Source organism: Leucopleurus acutus, assembly GCF_964270905.1.
Source record: "Leucopleurus acutus genome assembly, chromosome: 7".
Taxonomy (NCBI): Eukaryota; Metazoa; Chordata; class Mammalia; order Artiodactyla; family Delphinidae; genus Leucopleurus; species Leucopleurus acutus.
Genome location: NC_139150.1, coordinates 48289916 through 48308124, shown reverse-complemented (window position 1 = coordinate 48308124; position 18209 = coordinate 48289916). Strand labels below are relative to the sequence as shown.

General features: G+C 39.4%; 1 protein-coding gene across 21 annotated transcripts in view; it reads right to left on the bottom strand.

Moving 5' to 3' along the window:
• The window catches only part of TRPM3 (transient receptor potential cation channel subfamily M member 3), a gene marked incomplete at its 5' end in the record, with an annotated part of 803286 nt that overhangs the window by 507355 nt on the left and 277722 nt on the right, over positions 1 to 18209 (bottom strand). For 15 of the 21 annotated variants that reach the window (XM_082843108.1, XM_082843111.1, XM_082843104.1 and 12 more), the window contains one exon: positions 6054 to 6230. The exons of the other annotated variants lie outside the window; for them this stretch is intronic. In XM_082843108.1, coding sequence (XP_082699234.1) covers positions 6054 to 6230 — 177 coding nt within the window. Of the gene's footprint in view, positions 1 to 6053; positions 6231 to 18209 lie in introns of those variants that run through there. 21 annotated transcript variants of the gene reach the window in all.

Sequence of the window (18209 nt, the reverse complement as noted above, 5' to 3'; positions counted from 1 at the left end):
ATAAATGATATTTCATGATTAAAAATTTTGAAAACCTGTGAACTGTTCACTTAAAACCCTTTGCTCCCACTGTTAACTAACACATAATCTGTTCTGCCCAGATGCCAGCAAAAGAGAGAGGGCATTTAATTGAGTTTCCTTCCAGCTCAGTTGAATCTACAGCAGTTTTTCTCAGTGTGCGGTCCTTCTAAGGGGTGTTCATACCAGAATCACTAAGAGAGCTTGTTAAAATGAAAATTCCTGGGCCCACAACCTACCTACTGAGTCAGCACCCACAAGGGGTGGACATGAATATCTGCTTTGCTCACAAGCTCCCCAAGTGATTCCTAAGCATTCTTAGCATATCATGTATCATTCACACGTTCCTTCACTCATTTATTTTTCAATAAACATTTACTGAATACATTTTGTGAGCCACAGTCTTTAAAACTCTTTTTCATGTTAGCTAATGGAAATGGAGAAAGGATATGATCTAGTTGTCCGCAGATGAGCTTGGAGCCAGTTGAGATTATACCAACAGACTAAGAGAGGGGGAGGAATGTAAAGCCACTGCTGGAGAGGCAGTGTTCCCCCGCCCGCCTCCCCACCTGCCCCCTGTAGGAAGTCATCTACAGGGAAGGCAGAACCCTTTTCCTTGACACAGACCTTGTCCCACTTTACTGTGACTCCACAAGTCATCCCAGAACCAGATGGTCCTGAGCTTGGACATCCCAGCTATGCCCTTCCTCATTCTGCAGTGACCACACACTTTCATTCTTTACTCCACAATAGTGGGCATCAGAAGACAAAGCTCTCCAGAGAGACAGGTTTCTTGTTGCCTCAGGAATTTCCTTCAGGCTGCCCGAGGAACATTTCACAAAAAGGCAAATCACATGGTCACTGTTCAGCAGTCTGAGTTGAAGCCACCACTTGAAACACACCAGACAGATTTTGTCTCTCCTGGGTTTTAGTTTGGGCACATTTTCTTTTCTTTTTCTTATTTTCTTAAAGGGAATCTGAGGCTGGCATACTGAGATGGAAAGACAGAAGTTTCTTTATTAGTAGTCCTTAAAATTTGCCTAACCACACACTGCATTTTCCTAAAAGCAATTTATTCTTCAAGCTTCCCATCTTTAAGGTGCTTAGTGGAACTGGTCCATAACAAGTTCCCTGACCTCACTTACCACCATTCATAAACATATCTAGATATAATAGGTGTATGTTTCCTCTCTTCCTGTGGGAACTTAATGGCTACTCACCAGCATGTGGTTTAGGAGTGCCTTGTCCTGGCTAAGGAAAAGCTCTGGTGTATTAATATTATTCTACCTGCCATGTAAAGATTCAGAATTTTAGATGTGAAAAGAAGACATTAAAAGTAATAAATTTAACACACAAATTGAAATGAATCTCAACATAATTGTTTTCTAAGAGCTTGAGAATAGCAAAGGGAAGTCAGTTTCTGGAATGCCTGGCATCAACTGTAGAAGACAGACCCAACTTATTTTGTCATCAGGATCTTGCTATGCTTCAGGGACAATACAATGGATATTGGTTACCATGACACGAAATTACAGGAGTAGAAAACATTGGTACTTGGGCAGAATTTGTGATCTGGTAGCCTAACTTGATCACTGCTCTTTCAATTATTTCTCTTGTGTCATACCCAGTTCACCTTCATTTATCCCTCTTTTGCATAATAACATAAAAGAGGGAAAGGAGGGAAAAAAATGAAATGAAACTCTGAGCTTTCTGACTGGATTTCAAAAAATTGGGAATTTACTATGCATTGTTTTATAAGAGCAAAAAAAAAACAATCTAAGAAAACTAGAAGTGATATTTCTGATTATATATTATTTAATCAAAGAGTTCTGCTATCAGGCATCCAATGGGGCTCTTACTCATCGATGACATGAAGTTACATTCCTTACTTTTGTCTTAGTCCCACTAGAATTAGTAACTGGCATACCCTTTCTAGCTCACCAAAGAACCACCAATCAAGAAGTTCTGTCTTTCCTTCTCAGGACCTTTATTCTCAGACACTGGAAACACCACCACTGGGACCATGAGACAGCAAAGTAGGATATCTGAAGGTATCCTAGATTCTTTCTTCCACCACAACTGATCAATTTAACAAGTCCCTATTTATTTTACCTTCATTACTTTTGCCTTAGCCCTGGTCCTCATGAACTCGTCAGGCCTCTAATTTAATCTCTCAGCTTCCAATCCTACCATCTCCCATCCACTCTAGACACTACAGCCAAAGCAATCTATTTAATAGCTGAATCTAGCAATCGCTTCTCTGCTAAGACCCCTTTAATGGCCCTCCCTCATTTTCAGGATCATTGTCAACTGCCTTGGCTTAGCAGACATGATCTAAACTCTGCTGACTGTTCTAGTTCTTCCAGTTTAATGTTCAATACAGATTAATTACTTTTAGCCTCAATAGACTATGTTCTTCCATGCCCACAGAGCATGGCAGCCTTCACCACAGGGAAGCACTGAATCTAAGTCAAGACCTAAACTCTTCATTTTAAAGAGAAGGACACCAAGTTACAGAGAGGTTAAGTAATTTCCCAAGGTCACACAGGTGATTAGGAACATGAAGGAATTAGGACCCAGTGTTTAGGCCTAACCGTCCAAAGTATAATTTATTTAATCTCTTTCTGACATTACTCAAAGTGGCAAAGTCATACTCTTTCTTTGAAAATCATAAAATGATACAGACCATTTGGTCTTCATTAAGAAACTGGCTTAAACATGTGTATCCAAAGTCTGTTACAAGTGCAGAGTTTCCTTTTCCCCAAAGCAATCCACTTTTCAGAAGCCCCTTTACTAAGTCTACCAAGACGTCAATACAAAGAAAGCTCTCTGCTCTAAAGTTGATATTCAAATTCAACAGAAGTAACCAAAATAAAATCTCCCAAATAAAACATCAGAGACAGACCTTACAATGAATATAAAATATGCTAAGAACATTCTATCACTGAAATAAATTAGACTTTTGGAGATTAATAATAAGATGAAATCTTGAAACACATAAGAATGAAGCAAATGACAACTGAAGAGAAACATTTTGGAAAGGGTCCCATTTGAAATGTATCCGTTTGAAAACAGCCTCTGACTTTTGGCTATCATGGTCATGTGCCTGTTCAAAAATTCATTTTCAAATGATATTTCTGAATGCAATCCCAAATTCAAAATGTGAGTTGGTTGGCATGTTCAAAATTTTCTCTGAGACGGACAAAACAACAAATGAGATGTTTTCAGAAGGAATAATAAGTATATTCCACCACTCATTGGGTTTAATTCATGCTTCAGATGCTGGCCTTTCCCTTCTAATTCTTTAGTATCCCGTTTTCATTAGGAAATGGGAAATACAGGAAACAGGATTATGAAGCCATTTCTAAACATTAGCATGGTACTGAAGTAAGTTAGCAAAGAAACACACATTTTCAAGGAAAGGATAGGGAGGGAAATTGTCTTGAGCCCAGTCTGTCAGAAACGGTGAGCGACCTGAGTTTAGTTAAATCTAATCATGCCATCATGTCCTAAACTGCATTTACTGACAAGTCAGGGCATTGGAAAGGGCATATCACACCAGAAAAAGCTTGAAAGAGGAACAAACATTACCTATTGAATAGGAGAACTGGGTTTATTCACTTCCAATTTCAACAGACTCCAGAGAATCCATCCACTATACTACCATGGTTGGGGTAGTGTGGGGGAGAGAATAAGAGACTGAGAGAGGAGGAGGAGAGGCAGAGAACCAGCAGAAAGTACGGAAAGAACAGTAGGATTGCGGTTATTAAATATTTAATTTATAGACTAAACCAGGAAGAACACTGGGCAACAGTTGCAAATGATTACTCAGAAACTTCCCTTCTACTCAAAATGTAAAAGCAGAGCAAGAATACACAGGGACTAGGAAAGCAAAGACAATGACAGCAACAATCCAGAGGGGAAAAAATTACATGGCATTCATATCCAGAATGTTGATAATACAGTAACTCATATACAAAAGCAGCTTTTATTTCTTTCCAAATATTGCTGAAAGAATTTGGTAGCACTTTTTTTTTCTAGTTTGAAATGTGCTCAATATCTGAAGTCTCCTAGGATAGGTATAATCTTTCAAAAAATACAGATGTCATTTGGAAAGAAAGTTCTCAGGTAAAACAAATCCTATCTTGCAGATATTGAGAGAATTGGAAGGATACTCATGAATGCACTTTATTAGAATGAATTGTTATAAAGCACCATGTTAATAAACCATGGTAAGACCGAGCTGTATGCCAACCATGGTATTGGTGTAGTACTGACAATGTCTGCTGGTATATAGCATGGATGGTACTCTCAGCTAAAAAAGATGACAGCTCTTCTAAAAATAAGTAATATACCTCAAAGAGATACTTCTCTGCTGGTTCTGTGACTAGCAAATGATAAATAACATTTCCATTAAAAAAATGAGAGTATTAATGAATAATATATTGAAGGTGGTATACACACACCTGTTTAAAAAATCATTATGTAAGTTAAAAAGCATTACTTTGGGGTAAAGCCAATGAATGATTTAACTGAAAAATGCTTCTTATTGCACATGGAATTGCTAAAGTCAATTTTCTCAGTCATAGTTAGGTTTGACAAGACACTCTTCGCCCCAGACCCTAGATTCAGGAGTAATTCTGGAAAAAAATTTACATTTGTTTGTTGGTTCCCTGGCCTCATTCTTTTTCATGCCCTATCACGCATGTTGTTCCAATACAGCAAAAGCCCTTATATGCAAGGAAACTTCTCTCCCACTCTCAAACCTGCTTTTCCTCCAAAATACTCTTTTAGAAAGGAAGCAAACCACCATCATAACAACAATATGATAGGTGTTTGAACAGTACGTGAGGGTAGCCTTTGAGAAAGTTAATCTCAGTTTGTGCTGAACAGAATAAAGGAAACTCAGACAAGGTAATACTCCATTGTAAGAAGCCACTTAGCTGTACAGAACTAATATTCCACATCAAATTTGACCCAACTAGAACACAGCCTCAGAAAAAAAAATGTTCCAAGTGTAATTTATTCAGGGTTAACTTATTAATCCTCTATTGTGACACTGGACTCAAGGTCCAGTGGTCATTATATCACAGTATCATATTAATATGGAAAAGAGAATTAAGAACTTCACCTTGCCTTTTTAACTCCACATGGATGTGGGAGGAACATCCAGAGATATGCACTTTTCCCAAATAAGTATTACCACATTCTCTTTTCTGAGGGAAAATAATACTTGTTTTCTGCACCTTTCAAATTTTACTTGTATTTCCTTCCCTACAAGGCAGATGATGAAGATGAATTATTATGAAGTTGTGGGGAATTTCTCAGTATCTTTAATGTATTTGCTTCTAGAAAGAGGAGTGCTGCAGACACCAGGTAGCATCCTAGCTCAGGTATATTACCATTCTTTTGTGTAACTCAGCTAGAGAGAAAGCTAGAGGCACACACTCGGTATATATCTAACAATAATTTTCCACTACCGACTTCACTTAAGAGACTAAAATTATCATGCCTTTAAAAAAACAAAAAGTCACCAAAAAAGTCACAATCTGATGAGGCTTGTTCTTTGTCTTTATCTGAGAGACCACCTAAGGACACAGGGCTTTTAAACTAATAAGGAGAATCCTTTGTTCTCCCAGGTTCCATTTAAAGGAAAACTGGGTCGAAAGGCTTCCCCAGGGAGGGAAAAGAATCCAGGAGCCAAACACACAGGAGTAAGAGATTTCACTCCCACCACTGTTCCCACCCTCCCAAAGAAGTTAATTATCTCTATTTTAGGGATTTGGGGTGGGGAGCACTCAGGCAGCCCATTCTCTACCACCACAATCTCATTCTCAAATGTGGCTCAGACCATCCTCCCTCCCTGACACCATGGGGTGAGGGGCGTTTAGAACCTCTCTCCAGCCATGGGCAGCAGAGCCAGTACTACAAGGCATCTATACTCCCCAAAAGGTGTGTCCCAGCCCAAGTGCAAAGTTGGGTATTTAGACCTGCAAAGCACAATGAGAGCCATTCAAAGCAGCAAGTTACAGTACCTTAAGAAGTCTGACAGATGGGAGAAAGGCTGCGTGGCACAGCTTCCGGATGGTCCAGTTTAGGGGTCGAGGAGCATCAGTTTGATTCATGACCCCGTCCAAATTCCACCGGGAAAACCAGAAGCCGCAAACCTGAGCAGTGCCTAGAAAATAAACGGTCCCCCACAGCCCTGGCATCCCATGGTCATCTCCACACCTGAGAATTCCATCAGGGCAAAGGCTTCCTGCAACTTGGGAGACTAGTCAAGTGGCGCTGCCTGAGCCACTGAACCTTCTTAAGAAAGCCACCTCCCCTCTCCCTGCAGCCGTGCTCATGCATACCAAACGTGGCTGAATGGAGGCACACTGCCTGCTGCTTCGGGGAGGGGATGCACGGTTTTGAAGGAGAGGGACAGCCTGCACGGAACAGCCAGCGGTCAGAGTCAGAGCAGCCTGCTCAGAATGTGCGCTCCCTCTCCTGCTCTCCTCCCAGTAAACGCAGGTCAGGCATTGGGGGAGAACCCTGGCCATTTGTTCTGCTCACTTGGTTTGGGGGGGAGCCAGGAGGAGAGCAAAAGGAAACATCAATAAAGCGAGAACGGGGAACTTGCACTTTCTGGTACAAAGCATCTCTGAGGGACTGGAATTAGGCACAGGGGGGAGGGGCTAGGACACAGAAGGAGAAGGGAATGCCTCCGAATGATAAGATAAATACTTTTGATTTATGTGACACAATAAATTGAGAGCTATTGTAAAATGGATCTACAATAAAAGAGATCTCTGTCATGTTCTGGGTTTTTTATTAACTGTGACTGACAGTCCTCACCCTGATATATACATTATATAGATTAGAGGAGGCAGACGGCAGAGAGAGAAGCAAACTAACACACACAGTGGGAGCGGTGAGTTATTCCTTTCATAGAAAGCAGTGTAAACTAATGTATCTTTGGCTTACCTTTTAGAAATGGCAGTTTCTAAATTGGGGGTTATCCCATCCTGAAAAGCCACCTGATACTCTATCTGCAACAAAAGTTTAACCCTTAAGGTGCCACATGGAATGCTTTCTATAAAAGATGGAGTTTCCTGAATTGGGGATACCCACCCCCACCATTTCCTACGGGTAGCTTTAAGAGAGAGTTGCTGCGGTGGTGTGAACAGTCTTTAGGGCTCCTGTGGTGAGAAAGCATAAAGGGGAACTCTCCCAGTTGAAGGCAGTGAGGTGGGTGGGAAGAGGAAGTCACCAGCCCCACGTAAACGCCCCCATCCCGAGGAATCGGACGTCAGTGAGTGCAGCTGACTGACGGCTGCCCAGGAGAACCTTCACATCCTTAGAGCATTTCCAGCTTATTCTTCCTCTTTATGTCCCTCCCTATGACTGTACTGATTTTCAATTTTTAATTAACTAGAAGAGAATGGTAAATCCCAGCTCCATGACTATTATGCATTCTGAAGCAGAAACGGGAGATGTGAGAGCAGATGTGATACACGGAGACGCTGCTGTAATTCAGAATTTGGAGCAACATGGATCCTCCCTGGAGTGTAATATACCTGACACACCACATTACAACTGTATTTCCCTCACAACGGTCCTGTGTTACAGATCTAGGACACTAAGAATTTTTTTTATAGAAAATCTAGTCCATGGGTAGAATCCAGACTATTGACTTGCCTTGTGTAATAAAATTCATGCATCTGATTTCCTTCTATTAACCAATATCACTTTATAGACCCCACTCACACACAGTTGGTTCACTATCTGCCACCATTCTATTTCCAGCAGAGATTAAAGGCAGCTTAAAACAGTAACAGCTAACATGTCTGTGTCAAGCATTGTGCTAGGCACTCTAAATGCATTACGTAAGTTCACATCAACAATAACTCTATGTAGTACATGCTACTGTCATATCCACATTTCACAGATTGAGCAACTGAGGTCTTGAGAAATTCGTAATGAGTAATTAAGAATTAGTAATGTCATAACTAATAAAACTGGGATTTAGACTGAAACCAGTCTACAAGACTATAAAGACAAGCTTATCTTCTTTCCTATTTCTTTCATAGTTATGGCAGCCACAGCATTTAAGCTACTGCTTCAGTTTTCTGGTGATTTAACCCTACATAAGAGTTGAGCTAAAAGACCATGAAGAAAAAATGCTCAGCATTTGTTTCAAATTATTTCTTTGGTTTGACGTTGATATAGTAAATATCATGAATTCTAGAATCAGGCTGCATGGTTCAAACTCTAATTCTGACCCTGGCCTTGGGTAATTTACCGGCCTACTCTGCACCTTAGAGTCCTCATCTGTAAAATGGAGATAAAAATGAACCACACACCTAAGGCTGTGAAGACTAAGTCAGCTAAGAGATCAGTAAAGCACTCAGAACAGTGCCTGGCGTACACTGAGTCTCTTATACCATGATTTATCTTCCAGGTAGCAAGCACTGATGCTGAGGTGGGAACCTGCTGATGATTCCCTTAAGCATGCACAAGTGTATACACTTTTAGTACCAGGTAATGAAGTCAAGCAAGGCAGATTAAACCTGACAGCTCCTTATGAGTTACCATGAGATTAATAAATGGGGTAAAGAGAAAAGTGGGAAACTAAGACAGCAGTATGGATTTCCTCATGCTATACTGCAGAGTGGTATTCATCAGATTGCAAGATGTTGCCTTTGGTTAGGCTACCAGGCACCAACCTCCCTAAGCTATTAAATGCTATTAAGTGGTTGGTTAAAATGCTGAAACACTGCAGTTGACTTTCCCCTGCTCCAACTGTTCCTCACTGTTAAGGGACCCCACAAAAAGGACAGCATCGGGGCTTCCCTGGTGGAGCAGTGGTTGAGAGTCCGCCTGCCGATGCGGGGGACACGGGTTTGTGTCCCGGTCCGGGAAGATCCCACATGCCATGGAGCGGCTGGGCCCGTGAGCCATGGCCGCTGAGCCTGCGCGTCCAGAGCCTGTGCTCTGCAACGGGAGAGGCCACAACAGTGAGAGGCCCGCGTACCGCAAAAAAAAAAAAAAAAAAAAAAAAGGACAGCATCATTCTGAAAACACACAGCCTTTGATCCTCCTAGCCCCCTTAATTTTTACTAAATAACTTTGATCAAAGAGAATAGTTTGGAACTCTGCGGAATGGAGAAGTAGGAGGATTCACAGCCCTCTCTAATGGCAATTAGAAGAGCGAGCACAAAACCTCTGGAGAATTGGAGACTACACAAAAGAAGTAAAGATCAAAGAAGAATGACAGTGCATGAGAGGAGGTTTTTCTTCCATTGTTGGAATAGTTTGGGCCACAACTGTTTGCTATCACAACATCTGAAGCAGTTTTCAGGATCCCACCCTGCTTCAAGAAATGATATTTTCACATGGAATGATGTCTTCCTGGCTTTTAGAGAGGAGTCTAATGAGGAAAGAGCAGAGGGGAGCAAGCCCAGCCCCAGACGTCTGCCTCTCATAAATCCAAAATGCTTGTTTACCAATTTTATGAATGTGGATGTTTACAAAGCTACACAATAAATTCCAACAGACTTAAAAGCCTGACATGACCACATCAGCTTTCAGTATCTCCCAAAATAGCAAGCCCAGTGCATCAAATCTCTGCTCTCTGAAGCCTGCCTTTGAACTAATTTTCTCCTATGCTATGTAAGCCCACTTCCCACTGATCATCTTTGTGTTTTACTTCCTGTCTTAATGATGCTAAATTTAAGAATTATGATAAGATTTGAGCTGTCTCAATGCTGACGACGAGCCACAGTACTGACAGGCTGCCTGCCTTCCTTTTGAAAACCACATTCCCTCTCTTTAAAAAAATCATGGCATCCTCTACATAGCGTTGCTCCACTTTGCACACTGTCTTCCCTTATATTTCTTAGATATACAAGAGGCTGATCCATGGAAACCTAAGAAAACAGAAAGGAAATGACACAGTATACGGGTGGTTCAGTGTTCCAAATTTGCCGCCTAAAATGTGTTTTTAAAATATGCTCCAATGTAATTTTTCACAATGTTGTTAAAACACGGAAATTCATAGGTATCTGACGTTAAATGAACAGATATTTCGAGGCTCTCACAGTGAATGTAGTGTACGTAGTTCAGAAGGACGATACTCAAGCATCCCAGTGAAATAGCAGAAACCAGTCCAAGGGTAAGCTTTTGCAAGATAACTTCATTTGCCTTAATATTTTGTAATTTCAATATCATCACCCTATTTGTTGTGTCTGATAATTCATCACTTTTTTCAGAAAAACACTTGTGTTGTGAGCACTGGCAATTTATCATTTTTATCAAAAAAACATGCTTTTCCTCTCTCTTCGCTTTAACCGCACTCAAATAAAATTTTTAGAAATTTTAGATCCTTCAACAATATTTTCTAAGGTATTAAATCTCTTTATAGATTCCATTGATACAGAACAGTTCTTAATTTAGTTTCAAATATGTTTTCCAAATAGATTAATTTTTTTCTACATTTATGTTTCCCCTTTTGGTATCTTTTATAGATAATAGATTCTAACATACATTAAAATCTATTAAAACCCATGACTCACTCAGTTAAGTAGCTTAAACATTTATGCTGTATAAAATTAAAAGGTCTCAAAATTAGAATAGTTGTCTACTCCACTTCTCCCCGGCTCCTTGAGTGCTATCCCCCCCTCTGCATGCAGTGGCAGGGAGTGGGTGTGTTTCTAAGGCATCCCATTCCACGGGTGGACAGCTCCAGTTGAGAGGAAGTTCTTCCTACAACTAAGATAAAATGTGTCTCCCTGGAACTTCCCAGTCAAGTTTCTCTTCCAGAGAATGTTCTCCCAAAGTATAAAGACAGGCAACAAGCTCCACTCAAACCTCTTCTCCATACTGGACATCTTGGACCTTTGATCCTTCTTCACATGATGGAGTAGCATTATGTAAAAACCCTCTTCATGGTTATAGTCAATATTATGTCATAGGGCACTTTAAGTATAATGGTGTCTAATCCTCTTCAATTACTTCTCATTAAAGGTCCTGTAGGGAGCTCTGAGGGCAAACTCACTAATAATTTAGTTTCTTTAAAAATTTTTCTTCATGAATTAATTAGTTTACTCAACCTATAGTTTAATAACTGACTCCCCCCCGCTCCCTAAGTGAAGTGTGCCATATAGAACCTCTGTTACAAACCGACCTCCACTGTATCTGAAGCCTGAAATGCATGTAATTTCCTCTTTTTTGCCCCTGGAATGGAGGTACTGATAAGCTCCAGCTAATGAGAAGCCATGTTATCTAGAAATGGGCAGGGATTAGTCTGTGTTTCCTTCTCCCTGTCTTTATTTGCTAGCTTTGCAGTCAGATTTAATTCAAACTCAAGTCTTACCTCTCACAGCTGTGTAGCCCTGGGCCGGTTAACCTCCCAGAGTCTTAGTTTCCATGCTGTAAAATGGGGTCTACAGCAGTTTCCACCTCAAGATGTTTGTGAAGATTAAAATCAACTGGCACAGTGCTTATATAGTAAACACACATTTAAGTGTAATTATGATGAATGATGATGATGATTGTTACCTCTTTCACTGAAACCACTGGCATAGTGCTTAAGAGCACAGGCCATACAGCCAACGGCCTGGATTTGAACCCCAGCTTTACCATTTCATGTAGCTTTGGGAAGTTTCTTAACCTTACCATGCTTTAGTTTTTTCATCTGTAACTTGGGGATAATACTACTACCTATGTCAAAGGAATATTGTGAAGTTAATTAGCTAATATATGCAGAACCCTCAAAAGAGGAACCAGCACATGGTAAAAGCTCAAAAAATATTAGTAATTGATTATTAATAATATGACGTCAAATGTACTGTCTTTCCCAAAGCTGCTGCTCTAGGAAAAGCAAAGCAAAACACCTTCATTTCCTCCTTTGCTTGTTCCAGTAAGAGGATAAGCTTCAGAAAACACAGAAGAAAACCACACCTGCCTTTACTTACTGCTTTCCTTTCTGCAGCTGGGAGGAGATCGTATATTCCACTAACAGAGTACAAAGCTTTAATATATAAAATGTTTCAGTTGGAAAACATTAAGGTATATAAGCAGTCTCTGTTTCATCAAAAATAGAAATCACACACACACACACACACACACAAGCGTATAACAAGTATTCAAAGGCCAAGAGCTAAAATACATCCTCATGCAAGCTTTGAAACCCTAATACTTTCATTAACAAAGGGGATTGCTTTTTTGTACAATTCCAAAAACTTTAATGAGTCCATGGAGGCTTATTAAAACTATAGGAATTTGAGATGTGCATTTCTAAACCACTTAATATTTGCATTATTTTAATACTTGCAATACTACTGATTATTGCAGATATTCTCTATTCTGAGCCTAGACATCTCACATACACATATACACACACACACTCAAGTGCACCACATACAGAGAGAATATAGGTATTTTAGAGAATCCTCCATTATGAAAACCACAAATCTGGCCAACTTGGTACAAAACTTGTGAATGAATATCTTTTGGGAGGGGGATTTAAGCAGTGAATCTCCAATTACTGCTTGAATAAACTATGAATTGGAGGGAAGCTCACTATTTCCTTGCTAACAGTGCAGCATAAGTCTGATCTTTTGACTAATCTTTGACTAACTGGATGCTCAAATAAGATACAAGTTCAAGCTCATGCCTCACATATACCTTCTCAAACACCATCTGACTCCCACCCATGAGAGCAGAGAAACTGCCTGAGCTGCACACTCCACCTTGTGCATCTGGGCTTCTGACACTAATGGCTACCACTGTGTTGAACCATAAGGTCTGCTCACCTGGGAAACAGACATGCTGTGATCTGGAAAATCCTCAAAGCAGTAGATCTGCACAAAAGAGGATTTTAACAAAGAAAGCTAATGAAAACCATACTTGCTATCTACTTTTGTCAGCCTACCATAAAATGTATCACTGTTGATGTTTATTCTGAAATCACATCTTTAACAACCATGAGCCTTTCATTTTTATTTTAATTAACAATAGTGGTGGGGATTACACGATTCTAGTGTTTGAGGGACTGGTCCAGTTTTTGTTTTGTTTGTTTTGCTTTTCTTATGAGGCACCATAAAATCAATGCAAAGATGGATTTTGAAATCAGGAAGAACTGGGTTTGAATCCACATTAAGTCACTGGGCAATTTATACAACTTTTATGAATCCTCATCTTTAAAATAAACATACTAGTCAATTATAATAATGTTAAGATGATGATTGACAACTTTGAGCACTTATTATATGCTAAAGTGTGTTAATCCTTCTAAGTGCCTAGCTCATTTAGTTTTCACAACAAACCTATGAGATTTGTAGCATTACTATCTTCATTTTACAGATGGGGAAGTAGTCTCAGAAAACCAAAGGCTCAAAAAAGTTAAGAAACTTGCAGTAAGTCATAATACAAGAAATTTTCACATATTGAGATACAGGGAACTCCCTCTGACTTATACGTGAGTTAATTTGAATTTTATGCTTACTAAAATAGCCTGTTTGTGGCCTATCAAACATACATTGTACATCTGCTTTAATGAAAGAAAAGGGCACATTGACCAGAAATAAAGAATGTCCATGTTAAAAATAAAGATTAAATGCCCCTCTTCCTAGAATGCCAATGCTGGTACTCCTCTGATGATAAGGCTACCTTCCCAGGTGCCAAGGCCATACTGACTCACTGTGTACATGCTGGTCTGTTCTTTTTTTTTTGAAACCCTGAAGAAATGTAACCCCTGAAGAAATGTTTAATGTTCTTTGTTCTGACAAGATATAAAATTGTACTGAAAACCCTGCTTCTCTGGAGCGGTTTCTCAGAGTAATCTGGGAAGCGGGCTTCCAGGCTAATCCTCAGTTTGGCTCAAATAAAACCCTTTCCTATTCTTATTACTGACTATTTACTATTTTTGTCAACAGTCACATGGGTAGTAAATGGACTTGAATCCAGGTCTGATTCTAAAATCTGTGCATCTGGTTCTATAATCTGTGCTGTTCACACTACACCACTACAATTAAAAACAAAAAGATCTATACAAGTTTTTGGTTGCATTCCAAAAGGAAGGTGGTATTTGATCACTGACACAATCTGAAAACAGAAGAAGTAACTTGTGCATCTAACCTTAACGTAAGAATCCTGCAGAGCACAGGAGGACCAATGGTTCTCCCAATAGCTCTGGGTTTCTTTTTTTTGTTTTTTTAATTAATTAGTTTATTTTTATTTATTTATTTTTGGCTGCGTTGGGTCTTCATTGCTCCACATGGGGTTTCTCTAGTTGTGGCAGGCAGGGGCTACTCTTCATTGCGGTGTGCGGGCTTCTCATGGTGGTGGCTTCTCTTGTTGTGGAGCACGGGCTCTAGGCACGAAGGCTTCAGTAGTTGTGGCACGCAGGCTCAGTAGTTGTGGCTCATGGGCTCTAGAGCGCGGGCTCAGTAGTTGTGGTGCACGGGCTTAGCTGCTCCGCAGCATGTGGGATCTTCCCAGCTCTGAGTTTCTTATGTTCTTACAGCTAACATCCACATTCCTTCCCTACTCTCCTGTTCCATCTGGCTGGGGCAGCCTGTCCTGGGCTAGAAGCTTAGGTCTCTCTGGTGAGACAATGATTTCTCCTTATTCATTTGGTATGCCGATATTTTTAACACAAGGCCCGGGACACAGTAGTTATTAAGCAGAAAAATGAATTTTTCTGAAGGATTCACATGATTCTTGCAAACGTGGGATAAGTTCTCCATATACTGAATATATATACATATACATATATGAACTCATTTAATTCTCATTACTATCCTACTTTTATCCCCACGTGCATTTCCTAGATGAGAAAATGGAGGCACAGAAAGGTTAAATACTTATTCAAGTTCACACAGTAAGTTTCAGAGCCACGGTTTTAATTCAAATATAAACTCTTGAGATATTGTGTAATGTTTTATAATATATAAATTAAAAATAAAATCTATTTTAAGGCAATAGAATTAGTTTCATATATTTTAGTTAGATAGCTCATAAAACCAGCAGTCTTCATGACTGAAAGACAATATTCTAGATACTTGGGTAACAAGAAGTTTCAATTATACAAAAAATACACTTGGCCTGATAATTATCATAGTAAGTAAATAACAAAGGTATCTGTGTAATCATATAAAATTATGGTGATTATTCAAAGTTACTTGACCCTTGTATGAAATGTACAAAAGCATCTGGGGAGAAAACAAAATAATACCAAAACTTTACTACTGACCTGAAGCTGTTAAACTAGAAAATTAGGTAGCAAAGAAAAAACTGACTTAACAATAGCTTCTAAATTGGCTAATAAATCAGATTCCGACTGCTGTTATTCTAAATCTAGCCAAAGCCACCCACAGGAGCCTAAACAATACATGTGCTGGCGTGGGGTATCTGGCTGACTGCATGGGACCCCCAGGTGTTCCTGGGAAGCCTTCCCCAATAAGGAAGTGGAGGGATGATAATAGAGGAAAGAACTATAATGTCCTATAGTACCTGAAATTATCTCAAAGCGAAAATCTTAAATTATTATTTTAGAAAATAGGTAGATAGGGACTTCCCTGGTGGTGTAGTGGTTAAGAATCTGCCTGCCAATGCAGTGGACACGGGTTCAATCCCTGGTCCAGGAAGATTCCACATGCCATGGAGTAACTAAGCCCGTGTGTTAAAACTACTGAGCCTGTGCTCTAGAGCTCGCGAGCCACAACTACTGAGGCTGTGCACCACAACTACTGAAGCCCACACGCCCTAGGGCCTGTGAACCACAACTACTGAGCCCACGCACCGCAACTACTGAAGCCCGTGCACTCCAGGGCCCACGTGCCACAACTACTGAGCCCACGTGCTGCAACTACTGAAGCTCACGCACCTAGAGCCCATTCTCCGCAACAAGAGAAGCCACTGCAATGAGAAGCCTGTGCACCACAATGAAGAGTAGCCCCCACTCACCACAACTAGAGAAAGCCTGCACACAGCAATGAAGTCCCAACACAGCCAAAAATAAATTTAAAAAACTTTTTTAAATAAATAAAAACAAGTGACCATTAAAAAAAAAAAGAAAATAAGTAGGTAAGGCTTTAATATGTGTAAGTTTTCTTTGCTTCTTAATTAAATTCTTTGCAATTAAACGGTTCGTTACAGATCAGATGAGAGAATGATCAGTTCGATTCTATGAAAACAATCAGGATTAAAACAGATTAAGGCACCCCCATGAGTAAAACCATCCAGTTCTCCCCAGGGAGTTAGGATAGAGCCCAAAGTCTTCATCTCAGTCTGATCTGATCCTGCTTATTAACTCTCCGTCTTCAACTATGGACCTTTCCGCATTTATCGTGTGTCAGCCATATTGATTTTTTTTTTTAGTTCCTGTATTTCTTCTCACAGGGTATTTACACATAGTGTTGCTTCTTCTCCTCCTAATGCTCTTTTCTCCAGCTCTTCCCAAGATTAGCTCCTTCTCATGCTTCAGGTCTTGCTTAAGTGTAGTCTCCCTGGAGATTCCTTTCTTGATTTCTCTAGCCTTACACTCCATCACCCATTGCAGTTTTTGTTTGAATTCTTTTTACTCTTATCAGAATCTGTAACCATTTAATGATTTGTTTATTTTTTGTCTTCGTCTCCTACTTGATTGTAATTTCTATTAGGACGATTACCAACTATATCCCAGGTCTTACAGAACATCTAGAACATGATGGAAACTCAATCAAAATTTGGTGACTGTACAATGAATAAATAATGAATGAATGACCTAGACATGTTTGTTGTATCCTTTCTTTCAAGTTATTTAAAGTTATTTCATGGTGCTTATCTGCAAACTGGGTTGCACATTTATTGGGTTTCACTGGCTTTTTGTTTCCCCAAATCTTAACTCCATTCCCTTGAAAAGTCTAAGAATTACTTATTAGATATCAAAAAAGTTAATAAAGGGAGTACATTCTTATACTCTAACCTGCTAGTAGAGACCAAGCTCTAAATGTAGAGGGATTTGGAAAAGAGAAAGAGGAAAGGGGGAAAGTATAGATATCAGGACCTGGAAATAACTCATGCTAGAGAATTCAATCATTTACCACTTGTGACAGTCTAGTCCATACTCAAACATCTCCCATGATAGCAATTTATTAGGGCTTAACTTAATGTCAGAATATACCTTTACGAAGGCAGTCCTCTATTTCACATAAAGGCAAATCTCCTTTTGAAGGAGACAGGTACACTGACCTACACATCAGCAATAATAATCATACTCACAATAATAATTAAGACAGAAACTGATACACATGCTTCACAAAGTAGTTTAACAAGCATATTCTAATTTGTTATCCATAATGATGCTGAAGTATAGGTAAGGAAAATGTTATTTTTAACCTCATCTTAGAGATGAGCAAACTGAGAATCAGAAGATGTAGATGACTTATCCAGACTCTCCAGCCTCAGTATTTCTTCTTTTCATTATGCCCCATCACCTCTTCACCCCTGGGTTAATTCTTGGAGTGAACCACATACTGAATATTCTTTCAAAATAAAATCCTTAGAACAAAAAAATGGCCTATATAAGCAGCATGGATCTCAAAATGATATATGAAATTCTAGAGAGGACAAACAACAGCGACAGAAAGAACAGAGACTGCCAGTAATTGTGTGAGGATAGAACTGACTGCAAAAGGACATGAGGAATTTTTTAGGGTGATGAAAATGTTCTATATCTTGAATGTAATGCCAGTTACTCAACTGCATATAATTACTGCAATTCATCAAACCATACAATTAGTGAATTTTTTGTATGTAATAAAGCTGGGGAAAATATATTTTTTCCCTGATTATAAAAAAGAACTTTTCAATACAAAATTTTTTAATTCATAGGAGTATCAAAAATTAAAAATGTCTATAATTTCACTACCCATAAATAACTATTGATGTGACTTAAAAAATTTTATCAAGTATTTTAGGAATTATACTTGATATATAACTTAATATGATGATATCATAAATTGACCTCCATGTTATCAAATATTCTTAGAAATTATAATATTAAATTGGTATATAGAATTTTATTGTGTGTTTTTTTTTTTTAATTTATTTATTTATTTTTTTGCGGTACTCGGGCCTCTCACTGCTGTGGCCTCTCCTGCCGCGGAGCACAGGCTCCGGACGCGCAGGCTCAGCGGCCATGGCTCACGGGCCCAGCCACT